Below are 25,626 nucleotides of genomic sequence, written 5' to 3'. Positions count from 1 at the left end.
CTGGCACGCGCGCACTATTGCACCATTGACGTTCTAACCGACACACACTATTAAATATCTACATCAAACTAACATTTAATATTAATGGTCATATTTAACCGATCCAATACTAATGCCCAATGCTTAACCACTCAATATTCAGTGTCTACATCAATAATAAACCGAATATTGATGGTTACACCCAACTGACACCCAATATTGAATGTCTACACCAAGATAATAACGAATATTGATGGTCACACCTAATTGACACTCAATATTGAGAATCTACATCTATGTTAAACCGAAAATTTGATAGTCACACTCAACATTGATGCTCAACACTCAACTAACACCGAATGTTGACGGTTAACACTCAACTTTCATGGTAAACATCCAAATTTCAATGTTTATACCCAAAATTGAGGGTTTTTTTTCATAAGAGTGGCCAGCGGTGGTAGCGTTGTAAAGCGCCTTCGACGACCAACGATAAGAATTCGAAGAAGAGTCCCAGGAAGAACACGGAAACGGCAGCCGTTAAAACGCCGTTAAAAACGCAGCGGCGAAGTCACGGAAGACAGATGCCGCGGCTGATCCACAGAACTCTCAACCCGTGAAAAAAACCATACCCAAGCAGCAGAATACAGAGAAAAATACTATCGAAAATGGTTCGAGCACCACCAGCAAGAGCGAGAAACTAAGCAGGTCAGCGCGGGAACTGGTTTTTCCGACCAAGAAGGCGAATGAAAAACTCGTAGTTCTGGAAAAGATGTGGCGAAGTGAAAGCGCAGCGCGAGCTAAAGTCGTTAAATTAAAGACGAAGACAGCGGGAAGCACGGCTAGCGATAACAACGATGTCAAGGACAGCTTTTCAACCGTTAACTGCACGGGTAAGGAAATGAGAATTTTTGTAAACGCGGCGGATCATTCGCCAAAGGCGACTATCGTAGTTGACGCGCAATGTTCGCAGCTTGCGACGAAAATCGAGCTCAAGCTGGACTCAGAGGAGAGCAGTGTCCAAGGTGACCCGATCGCCATTTTCGAAACTACGAAGTTGAATGTTTATGCACAGGAATTGACCTCGTCGATTGAGACCATGGATAAGAAATCTAATTTCCCGGAAAAAGGAAAACAAGATTTGAAAGAAACGAAGCCTGATTTACTGAGTTCGCAGTTCGTGACGGAAACTGAACTCAAGCAGATTACCCTTATGAAAAAAAAAAATCCCTCAATTTTGGATGTAAACATTGAAATTTGGATGTTTACCATGAAAGTTGAGTGTTAACCATCAACATTCGGTGTTAGTTGAGTGTTGAGCATCAATGTTGAGTGTCGGTTGGGTGTGACTATCAAATTTTCGGTGTAACTTTGATGTAGATTCTCAATATTGAGTGTCAATTGAGTGTGACCATCAATATTCGTTATTATCTTGGTGTAGACATTCAATATTGGGTGTCAGCTGGGTGTAACCATCAATATTCGGTGTATTTAAAAATAAAGATAGCTGTTTTATCGTCTTTTTTATATCTTTGTATTAAAAACTACTGGATCTTATTACATACAATAGTATAATAATAATACTTTGAACTTTTCTTTTACTGTTCTAATGATTTCATGCGTAGGCTGACCCTTACTAAATTGTTTGGTTTATTCTTAATATTTATCCTTCTTTTAAATGAATATTAAGATACTGGCTTATGAATTATAAATAACTTTAAATAATATATTTCTAGAAAACTAAAGCTGAGCTTCAAAGCAATTAATAAATAACAAACTTCATGATTCAGATTTTCAGTTAATTTACAAGTTAATTAAAAATCAATCATTCAGATTTCTTAATTAATCTTAATATGTTGATATGATTTTTATTAAGCTTTAATTTGAGTCTTAAAGATATATATTAAATAAGCAAATTTATTTATAGCAAAAATATTTATTTCTATATCATTTTATTCATATTCTTTATATAATTGTATCAGGCAATTAATAAAAGTTATACGCAGTTCCCTTAATTTTTATAAAAATTATTGACAAATATATTATTTTAACTGTTTACTTCAATATTATCAAGTTATAGTTATTGATTTATCAGTTCAAATATCTATTAAACATTAATTTTTTTCTTCTAAAATACACATTTACAATATAGAATGTAACAAGAAATGAGATATACAGGGTGCACGATTTATCTGAAGACATTGAAATATCTCGAGAACTATGCATTGGATAAAAAAAAGTGGTTAATGAAAGTTGTTAGTCTCGAAGGGGGACATCCAATGATATCAAACTCGACCTCCCACCCCACCCCCTGGAGGTGAGGGTTGGGGGCAACTTTGAAATCTTAAATGGAAACCCCCATTTTTTATTGCAGATACGGATTCTACGCCACAAAATACGTAAATTTTGTCCGAAACTTTTTTTTTTATTCGTGATGGCGCTGTAATCGCAAAAAGTTATATTTTCCGCAATTCTCCAGAAATGATCATTGGATTGAGAAATAAAAAATACCTGTTCAATATTTTTAAAGAACATAATAAAAGTTATTCCCCCCCCCATCCTCTCGGGGTAGGGTGGGTGATAACGTTCAAATCTGCATGACGGTTGCCCAGCGCATAACTCAATAGCAGCACGGGAAGTATTAGACAGTGATTACAATGGTCGGTGGATTGGCAGAGGTGGCCCAATTAATTGGCCAGCTAGGTCGCCTGATTTGACATCGCCGGATTTCTTTCTGTGGGGTTTCCTAACAGATAAGGTTTATCAACAAGTGCCAACAACTTGTGAAAACATGGTAGAACGCATAAGAAACGCTTGCGCTGAAACTCCCGCAGATATGCTTCTATCCTGTGTACAGTCATTTGAAAAAAGGATCAATAAGTGTATTGAAGTTGAAGATAAAAATTTCGAATACTTACTCTAATTAATTGAACAGTGAGAGGCAAGGGAACTCACATTAAAAAAGCATCCGAAGGGAACATAAAACTACTACGTCCTCGTCATTGTTCCTGTGTAACGCTAAAAGTAGTTTCTCGGAAAAATTCAACGCTATCTATCACGAATGAAAAAAATTGTTTCAATAAAAATTTCACGTACAATCTAATTCTGCAATGAAAAATGTGGGTCCCCATTTGAGATTTGAACGTTATCACCCACCCCGAGAGGATGGGGGTGGAATAACTTATTATGTTCTTTAAAAATATTGAACAGGTATTTTTTATTTCTCAATCCAATGATCATTTCTGGAGAATTGCGGAAAATATAATTTTTTGCGATTACAGCGCTATCTATCACGAATCAAAAAAAAAGTTTCGGACAAAATTTACGTATTTTGTGGCGTAAAATCCGTATCTGCAATAAAAATGGGGGTTTCCATTTAAGATTTCAAAGTTGCCCCAACCCCCACCCCCAGGGGGTGGAGTGGGAGATCGAATTTGGTATCATTGGATGTCCCCCTTCGAGACTAATAACTTTTATTAACCACTTTTTTTTATCCAATGCATAGTTCTCGAGATATTTCAATATCTTCAGATAAATCGTGCACCCTGTATATTAGATATAATGGAAGATTAGACAAAATATCTTACAAGTATATGTTTTAATCAAACTTTATTATATATTTCAAACAAAGTAATCACACATACATACATATATCATAGAATCGAATAATTACAATTATATATTTCAGTTGACTCAACAAGAGGTTCGAAAATCAGTCACAAAAGCCATAGTGAGGCATCTCCGTCGCAAGCGCCTTAAGGATGCTCGAAGAGCCGAGGAACGACAGTATCTAGATATTCTCGACGGTGTAAGTAGTCACATCAAGGACGAAGTGAATAGCACAACAAAGAATAGTACAGACATAAGTGATAAATCGACACTAACATTGCAGCAAACTGCCTTGGATTTGGCGTCTGCCGGATGGGATAAATCCGTATTTTCATATTCAGCGGTAAATTTGTCTTTACCAGACCCGTTGAATGATCTTACCATCGCTGCTATTCTTAAGAAACTCGCGAGCTTAGAAGATAGTCATGCTAAACTAACAAACTTTCCTCATTCGGATTATTCGTCCAACGTGATCGACGAAGCGAGATGTATAAATGGAGTGGAAAATTTTTCTCAGACTACAAACGATAAGAAGAAAAAGAAGAAGAAACATAATGCAGAGTCATCTGTTGCTAGCGTAACATTAGAGAAGGACTCTTTAAACGCTTCCTCGTCGAATTCCGAATCGAATGTTTTCAATTTGAACTGTGATTCTAGTTGTTCCGCAAGTGGGTTAGACTCGGATTTAACGGAAGATGGACAAATTTTAGAACAAAGCGTAAACGTAAACATTGCTGATTCTGATAACTCCGCGCAAAACGATATCGAGCCCGAGAGTATCGAAATCAAGAGTGATGAAGCGAAAGTGAGCATAACAAACCACGTGAATTGTTTATCAGCGAATAACGTAAACGACAGAAGCATCATAAAAACAAGCAGTAGTCAAAGCGACATAAGCGCCAAGAACGAAGATATGAACGTGTCAACATCTCTGATCGTCAGTACATCGGGAAAAACATTTCATTCTCCGATAAAGACGAAAGAGGAGATGAGTACATAGAAGGCCGCTAAAATGAAGGCGTACGGCAACAAGGTAACGGAGTCCATGCCTTTATGAAAAAAAACCTCAATTTTGGGTGTTAACACTCAAAAACGCTTAACTTTGGGTATTAAACACCAATAAAAACGCTTAACTTTGATGAGTTATACACCGGATGAACGCTCAATTTTGAGTGTTATACTCTGAATAAACACTCAAATTGGGTGTGATTTCGGATCGTCAATTGAAGGTTACACTCAAATGAGAATTAACGCTCAACGAAAACTCACAAAATAACACCCAAATAAAACCCTGAAAAGGAAACCCTGAAATTAAATGCACCCAAATTTTGCAATAGACAGCAATACACACAAATTAAAGCATATGTTCGTGAAATCATTGTTTATTTGTTGTTTCCACTTAAGAACTTAAAAATAAGCCATTGATCGAATAAATAAATAGGCTAAATATACTTTCATTTAATTGTATCATATTCATTTTGATAGTATTCGTTTTCAGTTTAATTATAGAGTTAATTAATCATCAAACGTAATACCCGAATGAGGTGTAATACTCTAATGAGGGTATATATACACCCATTGCGCAAACAGTAAACATTAGGTATTGAATACATATGTTTAATGTCCTACTCAAAAACTACGACATTATACATATACAGGGGACGGACCAAATAATGTGAACACCATGCTAAATATTACATATCTGTTTGTGTTGGGCCCCCTGCCAAGGTATGAACGGTGCGGCGCGTATACCACCTTGATCAAAAAGTTTCAGGAACGACCAGCGTGTGGTGCTCTCAGTCACCCGATTTGAGTTCTTATTTTTTGGTTAGGTTGCCACTGTATCTGTCATAGACATTCCCACCAAATTTCAGCGTCATAGCTTGACATTTGTAAAAGTTACGCCGTCTTGAGTACATCTGCTTCTGTGCGTATTTTCGATTTTAAAAATGAAATCGATTCGCACAATGCTATCGTTATCCGCAACTTTTTGACCAAGAACGGAACGAATACCATCCAACAGCCACCGAATTCGCCTGATTTGGCTCCCTACGACTTCTTCCTGTTCGGTCGATTCAAAAAACCGCTCCGGGGAACGTGTTTTAGCAGCCAAGAGGAGATAATGGAAAAATCGAAGACGGCTCTGATGGCCATACCGAAAACTGAATATCAAAAATGTTTTGATATTCAGTTTTGAGGATTGGATCAAGCGCTGGCATAAGTGCGTTGCAGTCGATGGAGAGTATTTTGAAGGGGACAATATCGATTTTGATGAATAAACTTGTATTTTTAATTTTCTGAATAAATTCCTAAAACTTTTTTATCAAGGTGGTATGTGGCGCACTTTACCTAATAATCGTTCTAGTTTATAACTCAGTATACTACTCACTTTGTTCTGCGATGGTGTTAACAATCAGACGGTGAAATTAGCGACCTGTTAGACTTTGAAAGAGGACAAATCGTGGATGCTCGATTAGCAGGAACATCTGTGACAAAAATGGCTGAACTGTTTAACGTTTTACGAGCGACAGTATCCACTGTGATGACAGCCTACACAAAACGTGGCAAAACAACATTTGCGAAGAGGAGTGGGCGCAAAACAACGTTAACAAACAGGGACCGCCGGATATTAAAAAGGATTGTGACCAAGCAATATAAAACTACCGCAGCAAAGGTGACAGCAGAACTCAGTCATCTGAACAACCCTGTTTCGACAAAAACAGTGCGGCTGGAGCTTCATAAAAGTAACATTTATAGCAGGGCTGAAATTTCAAACCCTTTTATAACGGATGCCAACGCAAAGCTGCGAAAGAAGTGGTGCCACGATCATAAAACTTGGACAATTGATGATTGGGAGAATGTAGTATGGTCCGATAAATTATCGTTTACTTTGTTCCCTACAAACGGCCGGGTTTATGTATGGAAACTCCCCAAAGAAGCCTACGATCCAGATTGCTTACTATCTACAGTCAAGCATGGGGACGGCTCCGTGATGATTGGGGCGACTATATCATGGTATTCCGCTGGTCCGATTATTACTCTCAATGGCCGTATTACGGCGAATGAATATCTAAACATCCTCAATGATGAAGTTCTTACTATGACCAGTATATTGTTGCCAAACATTGCCATATTCCAAGACGATAATGCGCCCATATACACGGCCAAAAAAGTTCAGTCTTGGTTCGAGGAACATCGGAATATTATCAAGCATCTGTCCTGGCCAGCACAATCGCCAAATCTCAACATCATTGAGCTATGGGGAGTTTTGGAGCAGAGAGTGAGGAGCAGATTTCCACCTCCATCATCATTGAGATAATTGGCAGAGATGTTGGTGGAAGAATGGGACAACATTCCGTTGGATATTATCCGTACACTCTATGAATTTATTCCACGACGAATTACAGCTGTTTTAAAAGCAAACGGTGGCACTATACATTATTAATTAACAAATATTGTATATTAGTCTGGTGTTCACATTATTTTGTCCACCCTCTGTATGTTATGTATTTAATACTTAACGTTTTTACTATTTGCATAATGAGTATATATATATATATCTTTATTCGAGTATTACACCCAGTTAATGGAACACCATCAAAATGAACGTGTAACAGTCAAAATGAAAGTATATTTAGCCTATTTTGTTATTCAATTAATACCTCATTTACAAGTTATTAAATGAGAATACAATGAATAAACAAGGGTTTCACGAAAACATACTTTCATTTGTATATATTGTCGTCTACTGCAAACTTGAAAATTCTGAAAAATGAAGAATAGAAAACTAATTACTCAACATTATATTTTATTTAAAATGTAGGTTTCTTAATTACTGGCACGCGCGCACTATTGCACCATTGACGCTCTAACCGACACACACTATTAAATATCTACATCAAACTAACACTGAATGTTAATGGTCATACTTAACCGACACCCAATATTGATGCCTAATGCTTAACCACTCAATATTCAGTGTCTACACCGAATAAACGGTTATTTAACGGTAATAAACGGTTATTTAAAAACATTTTAAAATAATAAATTAATAAAAAATAAATGTTTCTGTATTATTAAAAAATATCCTGAATTTTTCTTTTTAACTGTGACGTGGCAGCCGGAAAGGCGCCCGTCACAGGCCGACCTTTCGGCCCTTAGGCGAGACTCTCAGGGGGGGGGTGTCGCCTTGCGCTCTCCCCCGTAATAATTAGTGTTAGTAGTCGGAGCGCGCAGGTGGAACGGTCCCGCGTCCCCGAGCTCTGTGCCCCTGGACCTCCTGCGCCGCACATCAGGAGAGAAGGGATCGGTGGAGGAAGGAAGAGGATGACACCCCCTCGGCAGGACCGCCACCCCAGGTGAATGCACTCCTTTGATAATGCTAGTATCGGTTTCGTGTCGTCGTGAAAGGTTCTCGCTGTCGTTTCCGTTGTCCACAGGCCTGCAAGGATATCGCGCCGAACGGTCGGCGTTCCCGTGCTTGGCGCGTGAACGCCGGCTAAACAAAGCCAGCCTGAACACTGAGATCGGGCGAGTGTGAGCAAGAGAGAGAGAGAGTGAGCAAGAGAGTGAGACCGAGCACCCGTCCCGCGGATCGAAAAACAAAGATCCGCGGAAGGATTCCCGTATAGGGAGATTTACCGAGGAACGGGGAGAGACGAGTAGCACGAGACAACACCGACGGACCAGAAAGTCTGTCAGGGGAGAAGGAGATAAAAAGAGGAGACTCCTATTGTCGCTCTCTAATATCGCCGACCTGCTTCGAGATAGTACCGGAGAAATATCGGCTACCGAAAAAAGGGGAAGTACAAGCGAGGGATTTAGTGTGTGAAGTTTTTGGCGTCAGCAAGCGGAGGAGACGTCAGTGGCAGCGTGTGCCAGAGCGAGCGTGAGAGGGAGACGAGAGGAGGACCACGTCGCCGGGAGGTTCCCGATTGGGTAAGACCTTCCACCTGCATTATCGTTCCGGTGTCGTGAGAGTAGAAAGTCTCGTCAAAGTTATCGGCGTAGCGGGCAATCTCGAATTCGCGAGAGCCCGAGCGGAGTGTATCGTATCGAGGGGGTCGGACCGTTCCGATTCCCGAAATAATAAAGCTAAAGATAGTCGAAACGCGCCTCGTTATTTTTGTGTTTTCCCGGTCGTTCCCGACTTCCAACGAACCCTTCCCGTCTACCGACTTAAATATCGAAGGGCTACCGGTCCCGTCGACTTCGCGTGTCTCGGCCCTTTGGTGAGGTGTCGCGTGGCGTTGGTGAACGGTGCAGCCCGCTGCACCTGGCGCCCAACTGATTTTGTGAGAGCTAGGTTGGCCGAGACGCGCGGACCGACGGCAGTTTGCCGACGGCGAGCGATAATCGCGTCGCATAACATAATTTAACATTGGAGACATTATTTTTCATCACTGATAGTTACACAAATCAAACTTCAATTGTGAAAATAAAAAATAATTACTAAGGACTATATTTGAGCAAAGATTACTATTTTATTTTAAAAATTGAGGTTTAATTTATGTCCCAAAAACCACCAATAGAAAATATTTTTTTAGCTGTACAATAGTTTAATGGTTCAGAGAAATTAGTTTATTGTTCTAACAAATATATTGAAATAAATTTATTTCAATTTATTATACAAAAAAATTATACAAATTATAAAAATAATCATTATACATAAAAAGAAAAGTAGTTTCATTTCAGGTAACTATATGGAAAAGGGTACACCTCACCAATATTTTTCATTTTGAAATATGTTATAAAGGATGAAATTCTGAGTGACTTTTCCTAATATAATTATATGGGGGTCGCTTATAGTTTCTGAGATATTTGACTTTAAAATTGTACGTTGAAGTATATGTGAAGTAGACAAGCAGTTTTCATTCACTTTAAATATAGGAAATAGTACATATAAGCAGGAGAGGGGCTTCGTCCCCCCTGACCCCGACGGAATTCCTGGCCGGGCCTGGGCCCTCGCCCTCGGCGAGGGAAACCTGTCTGAAGCCACATGCAGGGTTTTCAGCGGGTGTCTGAGGGAGGGGGTATTCCCCCCAGAGTGGAGGAGGGCCAGACTGGTCCTCCTCCTTAAGGAGAGCAAAGCACCCGGGAGTGCGTCGGCCTATAGGCCGATATGCCTGCTGGACGAGGCGGGCAAGATGCTGGAGCGCATCGTTGCCGACCGCCTCGTCCAGCACCTGTCCTCGAAGGGGCCGGACCTCCACGACCGCCAGTACAGGTTCAGGCCTGGAAGGTCAACGCTGGATGCTATCCAGTGCTTCCGGGACCTGACCCGGGCGGTCGTGGAGGAGGAGGGCGGGGTGTTGTTGGCAGTGTCGTTAGATATAACGAACGCCTTCAATACCTTGCCCTGGCCGGAGATTGGACGGGCCCTCGAACACCATGGGGTGCCCGCCTATCTCCGGCAAATAATTTCGGCCTACTTCGGGGGCAGGGACCTCGCCTTCCCGGTGGAGAGCGGGGTCCAAGGCCGGCGCGCTATGGAGCGCGGTGTTCCGCAGGGGTCGGTTCTCGGCCCCCTGCTATGGAACATCGCGTTCGACCAGGTGCTGCGCACTCCGCTTCCCCCCGGTTGCCACGTCGTCTGCTATGCGGACGACACGTTAGTGGTAGCCGGGGGGGAGAGCTGAGGGGAAGCCCGCCTTCTAGCGGAGACGGCACTGGTGTAGGTGGTGAGTACCATCAGAGACCTGGGTCTCAAGGTGGCGCCCCAAAAGACACAGGCCATGTTCTTTCACGGCCAGGGTCGGAGGGTGCCGCCAGGGACCCGGGTACTCGTAGATGGAGTCCACGTCCGCGTCGGGCCGACGATGAGATATCTCGGCCTGACGCTGGACAGCCGGTGGAGCTTCGGACCCCACTTTGGGGAACTGGCCCCCAGGGTGCACAAGGCAGGTCTGGCGGTGGCCAGCCTGACGCGCAACCAAGGGGGCCCAGGATGGAGGGCTCGCCACCTGTACGTCACGGCGGTGCTCTCGATCGCCCTGTACGGGGCGCCCATCTGGGCGCCACAGCTGGGGACCTGCCGCAGAGGCAAGTGCGCACTGCGGCAGGCCCTGAGGCCCGTGCTCATCAGGGCAATTCGGGGGTACCGGACCGTGTCGTACATGGCGGCGACCACCCTGGCCGGCGTCCCCCCTGTGGAGCTCCTAGCCGAGGAGCGGCATCTCCTTTACTGGAGGGTAAAGGAGCTTCACAGGGAGGGAAGAATGTCGGCCAGGGCCCTAAGGAGTCTGAAGCTCCAAGCCGAGGCCCGGACCCAGGAGAGGTGGGAGGACTTATTGTCCGACCCCCGGGTCCCGGGCCAGCGACGGCAGCGGCTGTCCGCCCCTGCCTGCCCGAATTGACAGGCAGGAGAGGACGTGGACTATCCTTCCGTCTGGCGCAGGTGCTGACCGGGCACGGGTGCTTTGGTCGGTACCTGTGCCGGATAAGGAGGGAGCTCACCACTCGATGCCACCACTGCCCCGCGCCGGAGGACACGGCGCACCACACCCTGGTCGCGTGCCCAGCATGGGCCGGGGAGCGCCGTGTCCTCTGCGGGGCAGTGGGGTGCCAAGAGGGGGAACTCTCGCTCCCGCACATGGTCAAAGCCATGTGCGGGAGCGAGAAGGTGTGGTCAGCGGCGGTCTCCTTCTGCGAGACAGTAATGTCCCAGAAGGAGGCCGCCGAATGGGGGCGTCGGCCGCACCGGGGCTGCGGGGAGCAGCTCCCGGGCGGCCGACGCCCCCAGGAGGACGATGGGAGCGACAACGGGCTCGGGGCAGCGCCGGCCGAGGAGGGCTCCCAGACCCGCGAGGGACGGGAGCTCCCTCGGCCGCCCCGAGCCCGACACCGGCCGCAAGGGGGGGAGTAGGGGGGCGGCGAGACGCCTTCCCTGCCTTCCCCCCCCAAGGGACCGGATAGGTAAGGACAGGGGGGAGCGGTGCCCCGGTTGGGGCCCGCTCCCCTAAAAATCCTCCCCTCCCTGACTAGCAGGGAGGGGGGGTAAGGAGGAGAGGTGGATGTCCCCTCCCTCCTTGGTAGGAGACACCAGAAGACCAACCGACGGGGGGTAACCCCCGCCGGGGACCGCGCCCTGGATTCCCTTCGTGGAACAGGGCGCGGTACACAGGTGGCGAGGGGCTCCCGGAAGGAAGCCCTGGGGCCGGGGGGTATACGGGGAGGGAATACGGGAGTAGTTCCCCTGACTCCCCTCCTCACGGTCCGACAGGTAGACATCCCGCAGGGGTTTTAGTCGGTAAGAGTCCGACATAACCCCCTCCCCCCCAAGGGGAGGGGGTATCCATGAGGGATTTCCCCTGCGTGACCAAAAAAAAAAAAGAGGGTGCGGGGGAGGGGCGGAATCCCTCTCCCGCTTATATGTATTGTTTCCTATATTTCTATGTATACGCTATGTTTGAATTAACTGTTTGGATTGTACTGTAAATAACATCAGCTTATGATATCTGGAATTCAATTCCAGGATAATAAAAATTCCAAAACTTTAAAATCAAATATCTCGGAAACTATAAGTGAGCCCTATATAGTTGTATCAGGAAGTCACTCAGAATTTCATCTTTTATAACATAGTTTAAAATGAAAAAAACTAGTGGGATGCATTCCTTTTTATATATTTACCTCTACTTCAAATATACTTCAACATACAATTATAAAACTTTAAGGTCAAATATCTCAGAAACTATAAGCGACCCCTATATAATTGTATTAGAAAAAGTCACTCAGAATCTCATCCTTTATAATATATTTCAAAATGAAAAAAATCGGTGAGGTACATCTTTTTTTATATATTTACCTCATTTCATATTATATTCTGAGTTGCAAAATTTTGGGTTTTACTACATATGTTAAAATTAATAATAGATATACTGTTCCGTACGGCACGTGATGCCGTACGGAAAGTCGGTGCGAGTCAACGCTGCAGGGCGGGCGGCCTGGTGCCCGGGGCGTTCTCGCTGGCGGCGGGGGACTCGGGTTCTCGCGAGCGAGCGCGCGGGATCCCCACTAGGTCCAACCGCGGCCGCTATACGGCGCGGCTCGCGATTCCGCTGCCCGCGGGCAAGATTCGACCGCCCGGATATATAACCAGGCGCGCGATGCCTGGTCCTTGCCTTGTCTTGTCTTCTGCCTGGCCAGTTTAGGTAGCAAGTAGTGCTACGCGTTAGTACATCGTGTACTGGTGATTACCGACGCGCTTCCTAGGGCGATCGGTATTTCGTTCAGATTCGAACCACTGCTCTATAGACTCTGCTGAGTTGAAGGTGGCGCCGATACACCCTGCTGGGTTGAGGCAAATGGTTCGAATCTCGTTTTGTGATCTCGGACTCACGGCGTTGCCGTGATCTTAGGAGCGACTCGACCGTCTCCTCGGAGCTTCGAGCTCTTTTATTGCCCAAGTGTCCGTAGGGGGCCTTGGCGGTTTTGGAGCGGCTCGGTCGCAGTCCTAGAGCGTTCGCGCTCCTTCGTCCAAGTGTCCATTGGGAACTTGGCTTTCTCGCAGGAGCGACGTGGTCGTCCTGCGAGCCGGAGCTCTCGGAGCTCCGTTTCCACGCGTCCTCGGGACCGTGGCTGGCTATCCGAAACGACGGAGGTCGTTTCGTTGCACGTCCTTGGCGTGCTTCGGGTGCCGCGCACCGTTGACGTCACGGACGTGTGTCCTGCGGGACTTGCGTAGGCGACGTTGTTTCGCTTGTATATAGCTACGTTTAGGTTCTTCGGCGTCGTTCTTCTGCGTTATTCTCTTCTGCGTTACTACTGCGTTTATTGCGTCCATTGCGTTTACACTGCGTGTCACTTTACGTCGGCACGTGCGCATGCTTCTTCTCTCATGTTCTCGCCGCCGTCCCTGGGCATGGCCCAGTCGGCGCGCGACGTTGCCTGATCAGCAGGGTCTGTGGTCGCCTTGCGAGGCCCCGGCCTTTGATCAGGACGACCGGACGGTCACCGAGCGGACTCGAGCGAGCCTAGACGCAGGCGGACGTCGCTCTGCGATCCGTACTTCCAGCCAGCTCTCCGGAGCTATCATATGTTCGGGCTAGTTCCGAACATATACACAGAATATAGTATTAAGTGATATAACAAGAATATAGTATTAAGTGATAACAATATTAAGCTAAATGATAAATAAAAAATAAATAAATCAATAGAAGGAAACAGATGAATAGAAAAGAAAGAGAAATGTGTGTGTGTGTGTGTGTGTGTGTGTGTATGTAAACATACCTAAATATTTAAGCAACATTAAAAGCAAAGCATACAAAATACCCATGTGAGTAGCTAGTTTGTTGAGATTATTGATTCTGAGTATGCACTATCATTAGTAAATGAGTAAAATTTATAGATTTCATGAAATAAAGATGTTCTTTCTTAGAAAAAAAAAGTAATAATTTCAATTTAATTTAGATATGTATGTGCATTTACTAACATGGTTCTCTTGCTCCATTGTTACAGCCCCGATGCTCAAAGCGTGACCAAATGCAGCAGCCAGCTAGGAAGATTAGAATATCTTAAGTTTAACTTTATGCTAAAATTTCTATTATCAGAGAGATATTCTTTGATAACTTCTTCGAGCACTTGGACAAACATTTCCCAGATGTCAATGTAGATTAAATGATATTTCATATAAGTAGAGCAGAAAATATAATTTTTTTTCTTTGGATCCAGAAGACATATCATATGACTCATTAGTTACAATATCCTATATGATATAACCTCCTATTACTATGTTATAAAAAGAGATATTCTCATTTACAACTTTCAATATGTAATTGAACAATCATTATACAACATATTAATAATAATAATAATAAAAGTACAGATTTTTTATATACATCAAGATTTTGCTACACATCAAGATATATCGCAATACATGAAATTGTGTCACAATATACCAAGATGTAATCATGCGAGATATTAATAATAGTAATTTACGACAAACATATATGAATGTATGAGATACATGTGGTTTTTATTCGTTCACTTCCTTCTATGGTTTATTAATAGTAATTAATGTAATACAATGAGTTAATCGAGAATTGTATCTGTTGAGTTCGGAAAACAATATTCTAAGACACATGTCTATATTATTTCAATGAGATTATTTAATTAATTTTGAATGACCAAAATATTACGTCAGATAACGAAATAATATTATATAATAAAAGAGGTTTTTCATTAAGCATGTTTTGTGTCGTATGTCGATTATTCTTCCGATTATATCCTAACCTAATGCGAAATGCGGATACACGTTTTTTTAACACGAGTTACTTAATTTTTAATGAAGCTTCTTCTGTACGATTTCAAATAGCAAGAATGCCTGTTATTCGTGACCTTTCAGATGTGACTTAATTAACACTTAATCGAAACTTTGGCTTGCCTCATAAAACTATGAAACATATGTTCAAATTTATCGCCATGATGAATAAGAAATACAAACTAGGGGTACGTTCCGTTTCACGCATATGCACGCATTTATCTATAGTTTATGTCACGTATACCAGAGAGAAGCCTGAAAGCACGGTCTTACATACAGGTCTGGAAACTCCTCCAAATTTTAGTAGTGGGGGTAGTTCCCTTATTGATTTAATAAGTTTTAACCCAAATAGTTTGTAGCCCGGCCACGGCGCTGTCGTCTAACTCGCAGATAAACATAGCCTGAAAACTGCAAATCCGTGAGATAATAAATTGTTGACAAAATTCGCAAGTGACAAACTTATTGAAAAATGAGATGTGTGGTACCGAATTGTAAAAGCGGCAGCAGAACCGAGCAGAAACGTTCTCTATTTCGAGTGCCGAAAGATATTGTTACGTGGAAGAAGTGGGAAAAAGCTATTCCGGATACTGTAAAGTTGAATCAAACAGATACTGTGTGTGAAAACCATTTTAACGAGGAAGACATTGTTCGTGAATGGATAAAGTTCGACGCAAATGGTCAAGAAATTGCACGGGTGAGTTTAATGTAAATATTGCATGTGCGGTTTGAAGAGGTTCTTATTCATATCCTGTATTTCTCTAATGAAGGTCGCATACAAGCGTCAGAGGCTCAAGCAGTTCGCTGTGCCCACAAAATTCAATGACGTTTCAACAGGAAAGGAAAATTGTGAGCCACTGGATGAAAATACGAAGCGAATTTCGAATTCTCAAATAAATTCTCCAGGCATTGTCCAATCCTCAGTTGGTGTCATGAAACCTTCAATTCAAGAAAACAGTATAGTCGAAGCAGTCATCAGTGAGTTGCCTTAAACAAAAAGTATTTATTGTAATGTTGATATGAAAAAGATATTGGGTGAGTGCAAAAGTTCGTGCGGAGTTTCAATAGATGGAGTTATAAGCGTCGTAAAGTGTTGTCATTAATACTTCCATCTACATATTATATAACGTTGGAAAGGTGACGTCTTCAGCTGTTATTAAAAAAAAATCATTTGTTTTCATACAAACTGCTTCAAGAAATATCACTTTAAAAATGAGTATCGATAAGGTGCATTTACGGCATGTTATGCTTTACGAGTTACGGAAGGGAATAAACGTTGCCGCAGCCGTAAAGAACATTCAGGATGTTTATCAGGATGAAGCACCAGCTAAACGAACTGTGGCAAAATGGTTTGCTAAATTTCGGCGCGGAGAATTTAACCTTGAAGACGAGCCACGCTCTGGTCGACCTTCTGACATTGATGACGATGTTTTGCGTACTTTAGTGCTCAATAATCCGCGAATTTCAACAGAAGAAGTTGCTACTACTCACTAAACGTTGACCGATCAACCGCTTTTCGGCGTTTAAAAAAGATGGGATTCGATTTGAAGCTCGATATATGGGTGCCCCATTTGCTGACCGAGAAGAACAAAATCAAGCGAATTTCTGCAGCCGTTTCTTTACTCGGGCGGCTCAATAACGAGTCGTTTTTGGATCGACTAGTGACGGGCGATGAGAAATAGGTCCTCTACAACAATGTTCAGCGCAAACGGACATGGAAACAATCAGGTGAGCATGGTGACGCAATGCCAAAGGCCAGTTTGCACCCGATGAAGGTGATGCTCTCTGTTTGGTGGGATTGCAAGGGCATAATCTATTTCGAGCTTCTCCCCGCTGGCGAAATGATTGATTCGGACAAGTACTGTCGCCAATTAACCAATCTGAATCGAGAAATAAAAGAGAAACGTCCGATTTTGTCAAATCGCAAGGAAGTCGTCTTTCATCACGACAACGCCAGACCACACGTTTCGAAAAAAACGCTGCGCAAACTGAAGAACCTGAAATGGGATGTCTTAACGCATCCACCGTATTCTCCTGATATCGCACCATCTGACTATCACTTGTTCCGGTCATTGCAAAATTATTTAAATGGAAAAAACTTTGACTCTTTGGAGGCCTTAAAAACGGCGTCTCTTCGTTCTTCGAATCTAAACCGCGCAGTTTTTATGATCGAGGCATCCGTATGCTGCCAGAACGTTGGGAAAAGATTATAGAAAACGATGGAGAATATATCATTGATTGAATAAAGATTTTTGTTTGCCTAATCACTGTGTGACCTTTACTCACAAACTCCGCACGAACTTTTGCACTCACCCAATAGAATATAAATAATCGGATCTTACTTCAAGATCGTCTTAAGTAACATCTTAAGTTTCCAATACAGCTCAGTGATTGGCTTAGGTCTTCTTAAGTGTTTACTTCAGACGATGTAATATATAACATCCGACTATGAATACCGGCCTAACGACGGAGCGTTTTTATTTTAAAAGATGGTTAAAAATTATTGCATTGTTTTTCCAGGTTATTTATGCAAGCAAGTCCTTAAAAAATATAAATCCTGCTCAGTGTGTGAAGAAGCCGTGAGATTGAAAACCAGCTGCGGATCTTCGGAGTCACAACTGGTTGAAATGAAATCACGCGGTGGTCTTATTCACGCTAATCTCCATTTCTTTCACTTAATCCGCTATATAGAAGCATCGTTTGCAAAATATTCCTCTCGTGTTGACGTCTTCGATGTAATTCTCGATAAAGTACTTGATTCTTATACCTTCACGTTTCCCTGTAAAGAACATGCATCTGAAATCCTGTCTTATGCTATAGTTTATTATTTAAGATTAAGAATGAGGCAAACTGCTCACCAGGAAAATTTAAAATTAAAAAAGAAATTTGTTGTAAAGAAAAAATTGTCCAAACTAACTAATGAATAAAATGCTTACGTAAGCGAAAATTAATAATGTCCTTTCTCACCTTGCAATACTTTTTCACATTTAGCCAAACACTGTCAATTTCAATTTTGGAATACCTGTGGCAAAATAAAATGACAAACATTGAAGAATTCATTTTAATTTATACCTATTTCATTTTAAAAAATTAAATACCTGCACAACTTGAAACTAAATTAAAAGGAGAGAAAATGGAAGAGTTGGTTTTTATTCATATTTACCTTGACTTGACAACTTGAATACGTAAAACTAGAAATACCAAATTACACATATAAAATAATAACTCGTTTTTTGTACTTAATTTTTAAAAGAAAAACTCGTGTGTATTTCTTTTATATACTTATTTCATTAATTTATCTTATATCATGTAAAGCGTTCATTTTTTATATTGCTTTGCGAAATAATTTAAAGCAACACCCAGAGAAATATTTCAGTATATCAATTCAGGTTGACCAGATTAACATCTTTCAATCGATATATTTGTGTAACAAATACGCGAGTTTACCACTCTGCTCTTACCCGCCAGCGTCTCACCCCCGAGCAAGCTAGATCGCAACGCCTCTAGTGGCTATTACAGAAAATAAAATTGGCTTCAATAAGGGAACTACCCCTACCACCGGAGTTTCCAAACCTGTATGTAAGACCGTGCTTGAGAGCGGACATGGTTGCATTTACAGCGTTATGGAAAAGTTGGCTGATTCGCAGCGTCATCTGGGTCCATTTTTCATGGATATGAACTACTAAGCCGATATCCACGATTTGTTGGTACTATTCCGTGCTATGTCCATAATTATTTAATTCTGTTCTGTGCTATGTTCACGAGCGAGCTAGATTAGTTAGATAAAACGAAGAATCGATCTTTGTCTCACCACTAGCGAATAGACAATCGCGACGAAGAGAGCCAGCAGCGATGTCATCGTAAAGCAGACGTCGCCGTCCCCCCTTTCAACCCCTTGTTTTTCTTTCCACATTGTTTTATATTCATAATTCGGGAAGAAAATAATTTCGAGAGTTCGGATGATTTCTAGCAATGACGCGACAAAGATAACGCGCGGCCACATTAATTTGTCATGACTTTTATATTACTTATAATTACATAAACGCCCATATATGCAAATTATAGATAATTATTGCGCGTATGTTTTAATATTGTACAATATGGTATATAATAACAACAACTTCATTTCTTGCAGTAATTTTTTTAAGATCTTCGTTGAGGTCGTGAATTGATTTTTTTCATCAATCAGTTTTCTGCAAAAATTAAGATTTTTTAAATAAAATATAATGTTTCTCTCCTCTTATCTCCGAAGAGTTAATTAAAAAATATGTACTCCACAGAGTCAACTAACAAATGTGTAGTCAGAAGAGTCAATTTAAAAGTGTACTCCGAAAAGTCAATTTAATAACGTATTCCGCAAAGAATTTTAAAGCGAACTCTGAAAAATAAAATTAATATTGTAATCCGAAAAAAATTTATAACAGAATATTTACTTCGATGATTCAGTTAAAGAAAAAATAATTATTATTATATCGAGAGAATAATATTTAATTTATTATTTATACTTATCTTACTTACGCTTACCTTCTTTGACTGAAAAGATTTAATTTGTTGACTGATTCAGATTCAGATTTGTTAAAATATCTCTTATGCGCAACTCTTGAACAGGTAGGTAGTAAAATAATTTTCTTTCTTTATGAATTTTATAAACTTTTCACGAACGTAAAAATTGAAAGATTCTCAGAGAACAAATAACTTTTCTTGAACATTTAAACCAAAGGAAAATCTTTTCCCATTAATAAAGAATGAATAATTATTATCTCATATATTTTTATTGAGTAGTGCACTGAACAACTATGACATTGTTCTGAGAGTTTTCTCATTTAGAGCAACGAAACAAATATATTTTATGAATTTTTTTCGCGCAAATAGAAAATTTCACGGATGTAATTGTTTTTGGAGATTATTTAATACTGTATGAAAAATATTTATTAACTTACAGGATATTGTAATAAAAGCAAAGAGGTTTCATTTCGTACTTCTTCATTCTGTTACAATATTCTTTTATATTTCATACTACATCCTTGTATAACTTAAAATTATTCTTAAAATATTATTAAACAATCCAATAATCAAACCTGTGAACCTGCCCGACTCCGCAAAATAATTGATAAAATATATTTCATTTTCTTGGCGCCGGATATGATCAATAGTATTACAAATAATACTACAAATGATATAAATTTTTACAAATAAAATTTGTAAAAATTTGTATTATTTGTAACATTATTATACAATTACAAATAAAATTACAAATAATAATATTACAAATAATATATATTACAAATAATAATATTATTAATAATGAAATATTATTTGTAATAATTTCGGTGCGCCGAGTAGACAAAACTTTTCAGTATTGTCATAGAGAGGAAAGGAGAGACAGAGACAGTCGCGCCCGTGATTCAAATTATGGGCAAGAAAGAATTAGACTCGCTCGCTGAGCGAGAACGAGAGCGACAAGGAGGGAATGATATTCTCTTTCTCTCTCGCTCGCTCGGCGCGTCGACATTGCCGATCGCGTGGGTCACACGGATAGACCGAGCCTGCTGGGAGCGTGCAAGGCTAGGGGGGGCGATCCTCGTACAAGCCCGTCACCAAATTCGCATCACTGATAGCAATGATGTCAAAACCGAACAAGCTGCGGACAAGTGTAACTTGTAAATACCGGAGATCAACTGTTTATCAGCTCATAGACAATTAATATGACGAGATACCCGTGGAGACCCATGCACTTCTCTTTCGTCTTCGCGTACAATTACGATCAATAAAAAATTTTCACGAATTGTTCGGTTTTGACATCATTGGTATACGTGTGTATGTGTATGTGTATGTGTACACATACAATTGCGATATTCACTTATCATGTTAGCATTGATCATTTTTATTCATGCTAAAACAAGATAAGTATGATTATGCAAAGAATTTGTCTGCGTATTATTATACATTCTACATAGTTCTCCCTGTGATAGCAAAAATAACACACTTGAATAACCTCTACGCTAATATCACGAAGCCTGATCCACTGCGCTACTGAAGCTAATTGGTAATTCTTCTGCTATATCGACATTAACAGAAAAGACTAAACTTCAAACTGCATTTCTCAAAAACGTTTAAGATTTGCACCGTTTTTGAATAGCATTTGTTACTATTACATCAATATTATACTTTTCTAAAAGCAAAATCGCGCGGTGATTTCAAGGATGAAGATTCCTCTTGTGTGAGATATTATTGGGTGAGTGCAAAAGTTCGTGCGGAGTTTGTGAGTAAAAGTCACACAGTGATTAGGCAAACAAAAATCTTTATTCAATCAATGATATATTCTCCATCGTTTTCTATAATCTTTTCCCAACGTTCTGGCAGCATACGGATGCCTCGATCATAAAAACTGCGCGGTTTAGATTCGAAAAACGAAGAGACGCCGTTTTTTAAGGCCTCCAAAGAGTCAAAGTTTTTTCCATTTAAATAATTTTGCAATGACCGGAACAAATGATAGTCAGATGGTGCGATATCAGGAGAATACGGTGGATGCGTTAAGACATCCCATTTCAGGCTCTTCAGTTTGCGCAGCATCTTTTTCGAAACGTGTGGTCTGGCGTTGTCGTGATGAAAGACGACTCCCTTGCGATTTGACAAAATCGGACGTTTCTCTTTTATTTCTCGATTCAGATTGGTTAATTGGCGACAGTACTTGTCCGAATCAATCGTTTCGCCAGCGGGGAGAAGCTCGAAATAGATTATGCCCTTGCAATCCCACCAAACAGAGAGCATCATCTTCATCGGGTGCAAACTGGCCTTTGGCATTGCGTCACCATGCTCACCTGATTGTTTCCATGTCCGTTTGCGCTGAACATTGTTGTAGAGGACCAATTTCTCATCGCCCGTCACTAGTCGATCCAAAAACGACTCGTTATTGAGCCGCCCAAGTAAAGAAACAGCTGCAGAAATTCGCTTGATTTTGTTCTTCTCGGTCAGCAAATGGGGTACCCATATATCGAGCTTCAAATCGAATCCCATCTTTTTTAAACGCCGAAAAGCGGTTGATCGGCCAACGTTTAGTGAGTAGTAGCAACTTCTTCTGTTGAAATTCGCGGATTATTGAGCACTAAAGTACGCAAAACATCGTCATCAATGTCAGAAGGTCGACCAGAGCGTGGCTCGTCTTCAAGGTTAAATTCTCCGCGCCGAAATTTAGCAAACCATTTTTCCACAGTTCGTTTAGCTGGTGCTTCATCCTGATCAACATCCTGAATGTTTTTTACGGCTGCGGCAACGTTTATTCCCTTCCGAAACTCGTAAAGCATAACATGCCGTAAATGCACCTTATCGATACTCATTTTTAAAGTGATATTTCTCGAAGCAGTTTGTACGAAAATAAATGATTTTTTTTTTAATAACAGCTGAAGACGTCACCTTTCCAACGTTATATATGTAGATGGAAGTATTAATGACAACACTTTACGACGCTTATAACTCCATCTATTGAAACTCCGCACGAACTTTTGCACTCACCCAATAATTATTCATTCTTTATTAATGGGAAAATATTTTCCTTTGGTTTAAATGTTCAAGAAAAGTTATTTGTCCCCTGAAAATCTTTCAATTTTTATGTTCGTGAAAAGTTTATAAAATTCGTAAAGAAAAAAAATTATTTTACTACCTACCTGTTCAAGAGTTGCGCATAAGAGATATTTTAACAAATCTGAATCTGAATCAGTCAGCAAATTAAATTTTTCATTCAAAGAAGCATATGTAGGGTAAGCATAAGTAAAATAAGTATAAATAATAAATTAAATATTATTCTCTGAATATAATAATAAATAAATGTTTTTTTCTTCAGCTGAATCATCGAAGTAAATATTCTATTATAAATTGACTTTTCGGATTACAATATTAATTTGATTTTTCAGAGTACGCTTTAAAATTGACTCTTCGGAATACGCTATTAAATTGACTTTTCGGAGTACACTTTTGAATTGACTCTTCTGACTACACATTGTTAGTTGACTCTGTGGAGTACATATTTTTTAATTAACTCTTCGGAGATAAGAGAAGAGAAACATTTTATATTTTATTTAAAAAATCGTAATTTTTGCAGAAAACTGATTGCTGAAGAAAAAAATTAATTCACGACCTCAACGAAGATCTTAAAAAAATTACTGCAAGAAATGAAGTTGTTATTATATACCATATTGTACAATATTAAAACATACGCGCAATAATTATCTATAATTTGCATATATGGGCGTTTATGTAATTATAAGTAATATAAAAGTCATGACAAATTAATGTGGCCGCGCGTTATCTTTATCGCGTCATTGCTAGAAATCGTCCGAACTCTCGAAATTTTCTTCCAGAATTATGAATATAAAATAATGTGTAAAGGAAAACAAGGAGGTGAAAGAGGAGACGGCGACGTCTGCCTTACGATAACATCGCTGTTGGCTCGCTTCGTCGCGATTGTCTATTCGCTGGTGGTGAGACAAAGACCGATTCTTCATTTTTATCTAACTAATCTAGCTCGCTCGTGAACATAGCATAGAACAGAAGCAAATAATTATGGACATAGCACGGAATAGTACCAACAAATCGTGGACATTGGCTTAGCAGTTCATATCCATGAAAAATGGACCCAGTTGGCGCTTCGAATCAGTCAACTTTTCCATAACGCTGTAAATGCAGCCATGCCCGCTCTCAGGCTTCTCTCTGCTGTCAGAGAGAAACCTGAGAGCGGCTATTAGCGAAGATTCAGAAATTTTTATGAATTCGACGCGCCCCTTGAAAAAATACACGTCAACTACATCGATGTCACTTGGTAACGAAGTGTGTCTGTGATAGTTTGGTTCATATCTGAGCTACTACACAGAATATAGTAAAAATTATATATATATCATCAGGAGGAATCATCCCAGCAAACACAATGGCCCATATTCAGAACGCGCTAACATATACGCTGACATATACGCTTCTAAATACGCGAGATGTAGGTGCGCTTGTAGCGCTCGTATGCAGAACGTAAGAACAGAGCACTATTACCTAAAGACGCAATGACAACCAATAAGAGTGCTCGTTTTCGAGCAGTATGTAGCTATTGGTTCTTTTCATATCGCGTAATGTGGATGCGGCAAGATTACGAGACGCGCGTCGTCCAGCGATGTTCAAATGTCCGTTGATGATTTTTGCGAAATGGAGTGCTCTGATATATTGTCAAATTGTGTATAGTAAGTTTATTTATTATATTAATTTACATTTCATTCTAATAATTTTGTTACATTGCTTATTTATTATTCATTGCTTGCTCTTAACAACGGATAATTTTAATAAATATACATGTTCGTATCTTTATAGATGAGCGACAAGAGAAGGGAAAATTTTCTGACGAAGAAAAGAAAACAATAATTGATTTAAATTATTATTATTATTTAAATTATTATTATTATTTAAATTATTATTATTTCTTTAAATGTGACAGGAGCTGTTAGTGCTTATATATGGCCCTGACCACTTTTATCGCACGCTGCTAAGATATCGATATGTTAGCATGCTGTTACGACTTATCCGTGGTTCTGAATAAGAATTTTGCTCTAAACACGCGTGATTATCGATATGTCCTAATAAAACGCTGCTCGCGTTGAAAATATGCGCGCTAATAAGAGCGCTGACATCTCGACTTGTTAGCGCGCTAATATCTTTGTTAGCGCGTTCTGAATATGGGCCAATAGGCCTGTTCGTTTTGTCTACACTGCTGAATTGGTGCAACAAGTTGAAGTGAGAAAACCTACGTTTGTCTCACTTTAACTTAATGCACCAGTTCAGCAATGCAGACAAAACGAACAGGCCTAATATTACATGTAACGTGCATGTTAGTTGTAATTTCCTACTTAACAATATAACTGTTATATAACACATGTGTTATATAATAGTTATGAACTAAGATCTTTATCAGTTTTCTTTCAGTATGTACAAAGTCTGTCCCAGATACGATGAAACTGGTTCCATCAAAGTTCTTAGCGCAGCGATATCTATGAGTGAATAATGGTAGGTGAATGTTCTACCCTTCATCTACTTAACCTCAAAATTTGAGCGAATTCGGTTGATATTTCACTGTGGTTTGACATTTTATGTAAAGTCACTTTGTATACGTCGGTCGAAAAACCAACTTTTAAATTGGGTAAAAGTAGTGCAGAAACGTACGAAACGCTAAAAAATGTGTACGGGGATGAATGCATGTCCCGTGCATAGATTTTCCGTTGGTTTGGTCGATTCCGTGACGGTCGTGAGGACCTTGCAGACGATGACCGAGCACCGCCGCCAAAAACCACTCGCAATGAAGAAAACATCGAGAAAGTCAAAGAAATTCTTCGGAGCGACCGCTGTGTGTCTGCCCAAATATTATCTGGGAGTTCTACAACGATTGTGGGCCAGAATTCGACAAGTTCGACCGGAATATCGAGAGCCAGGCAGTTGGTTTTTGTTGCACGATAATGAACACCATCGCACAAAGCCATCATGGTACAGTACCGGCCAAAAATATATCACCTTTAAGATTTTTTAGCATAACTTGGTTTAAAGTGTATCGATATCTATTAGGTCATAACATGTTTTGACAACAGGTGTAGCTTACCGAACAAAGTACTTTTCATCAAATAATATAAACAACTCATGAAAAAAATAACTTTATTTCAAATGTCCAAAGTACGTGAAAATGAATAGTAAACTTTAAATAGCCATAACTATGTTCAATGTCAACAGAGGAACACCAAATTCATAATTTAAATTAAATAACT

General features: G+C 40.6%; 1 protein-coding gene across 1 annotated transcript; it reads left to right on the top strand.

Moving 5' to 3' along the window:
* Positions 1-15,194: 15,194 nt before the first annotated feature.
* LOC112588059 (uncharacterized) lies at positions 15,195-17,766 on the top strand. The gene is made up of 3 exons (XM_025297430.1): positions 15,195-15,536; positions 15,610-15,817; positions 17,360-17,766. The coding sequence occupies exons 1-3, from the start codon at positions 15,312-15,314 to the stop codon at positions 17,764-17,766; spliced, it is 840 nt and encodes a 279-aa protein (XP_025153215.1). The 5' UTR covers positions 15,195-15,311.
* Positions 17,767-25,626: the final 7,860 nt, after the last annotated feature.

The sequence above is a fragment of the Harpegnathos saltator genome, unplaced genomic scaffold (assembly GCF_003227715.2).
Source record: "Harpegnathos saltator strain DR-91 unplaced genomic scaffold, Hsal_v8.6 scaffold176, whole genome shotgun sequence".
In the NCBI taxonomy this organism is placed as follows: Eukaryota; Metazoa; Arthropoda; class Insecta; order Hymenoptera; family Formicidae; genus Harpegnathos; species Harpegnathos saltator.
Note: the sequence above shows the minus strand (reverse complement) of the source record. Positions and strands in the feature narration are given on the sequence as shown.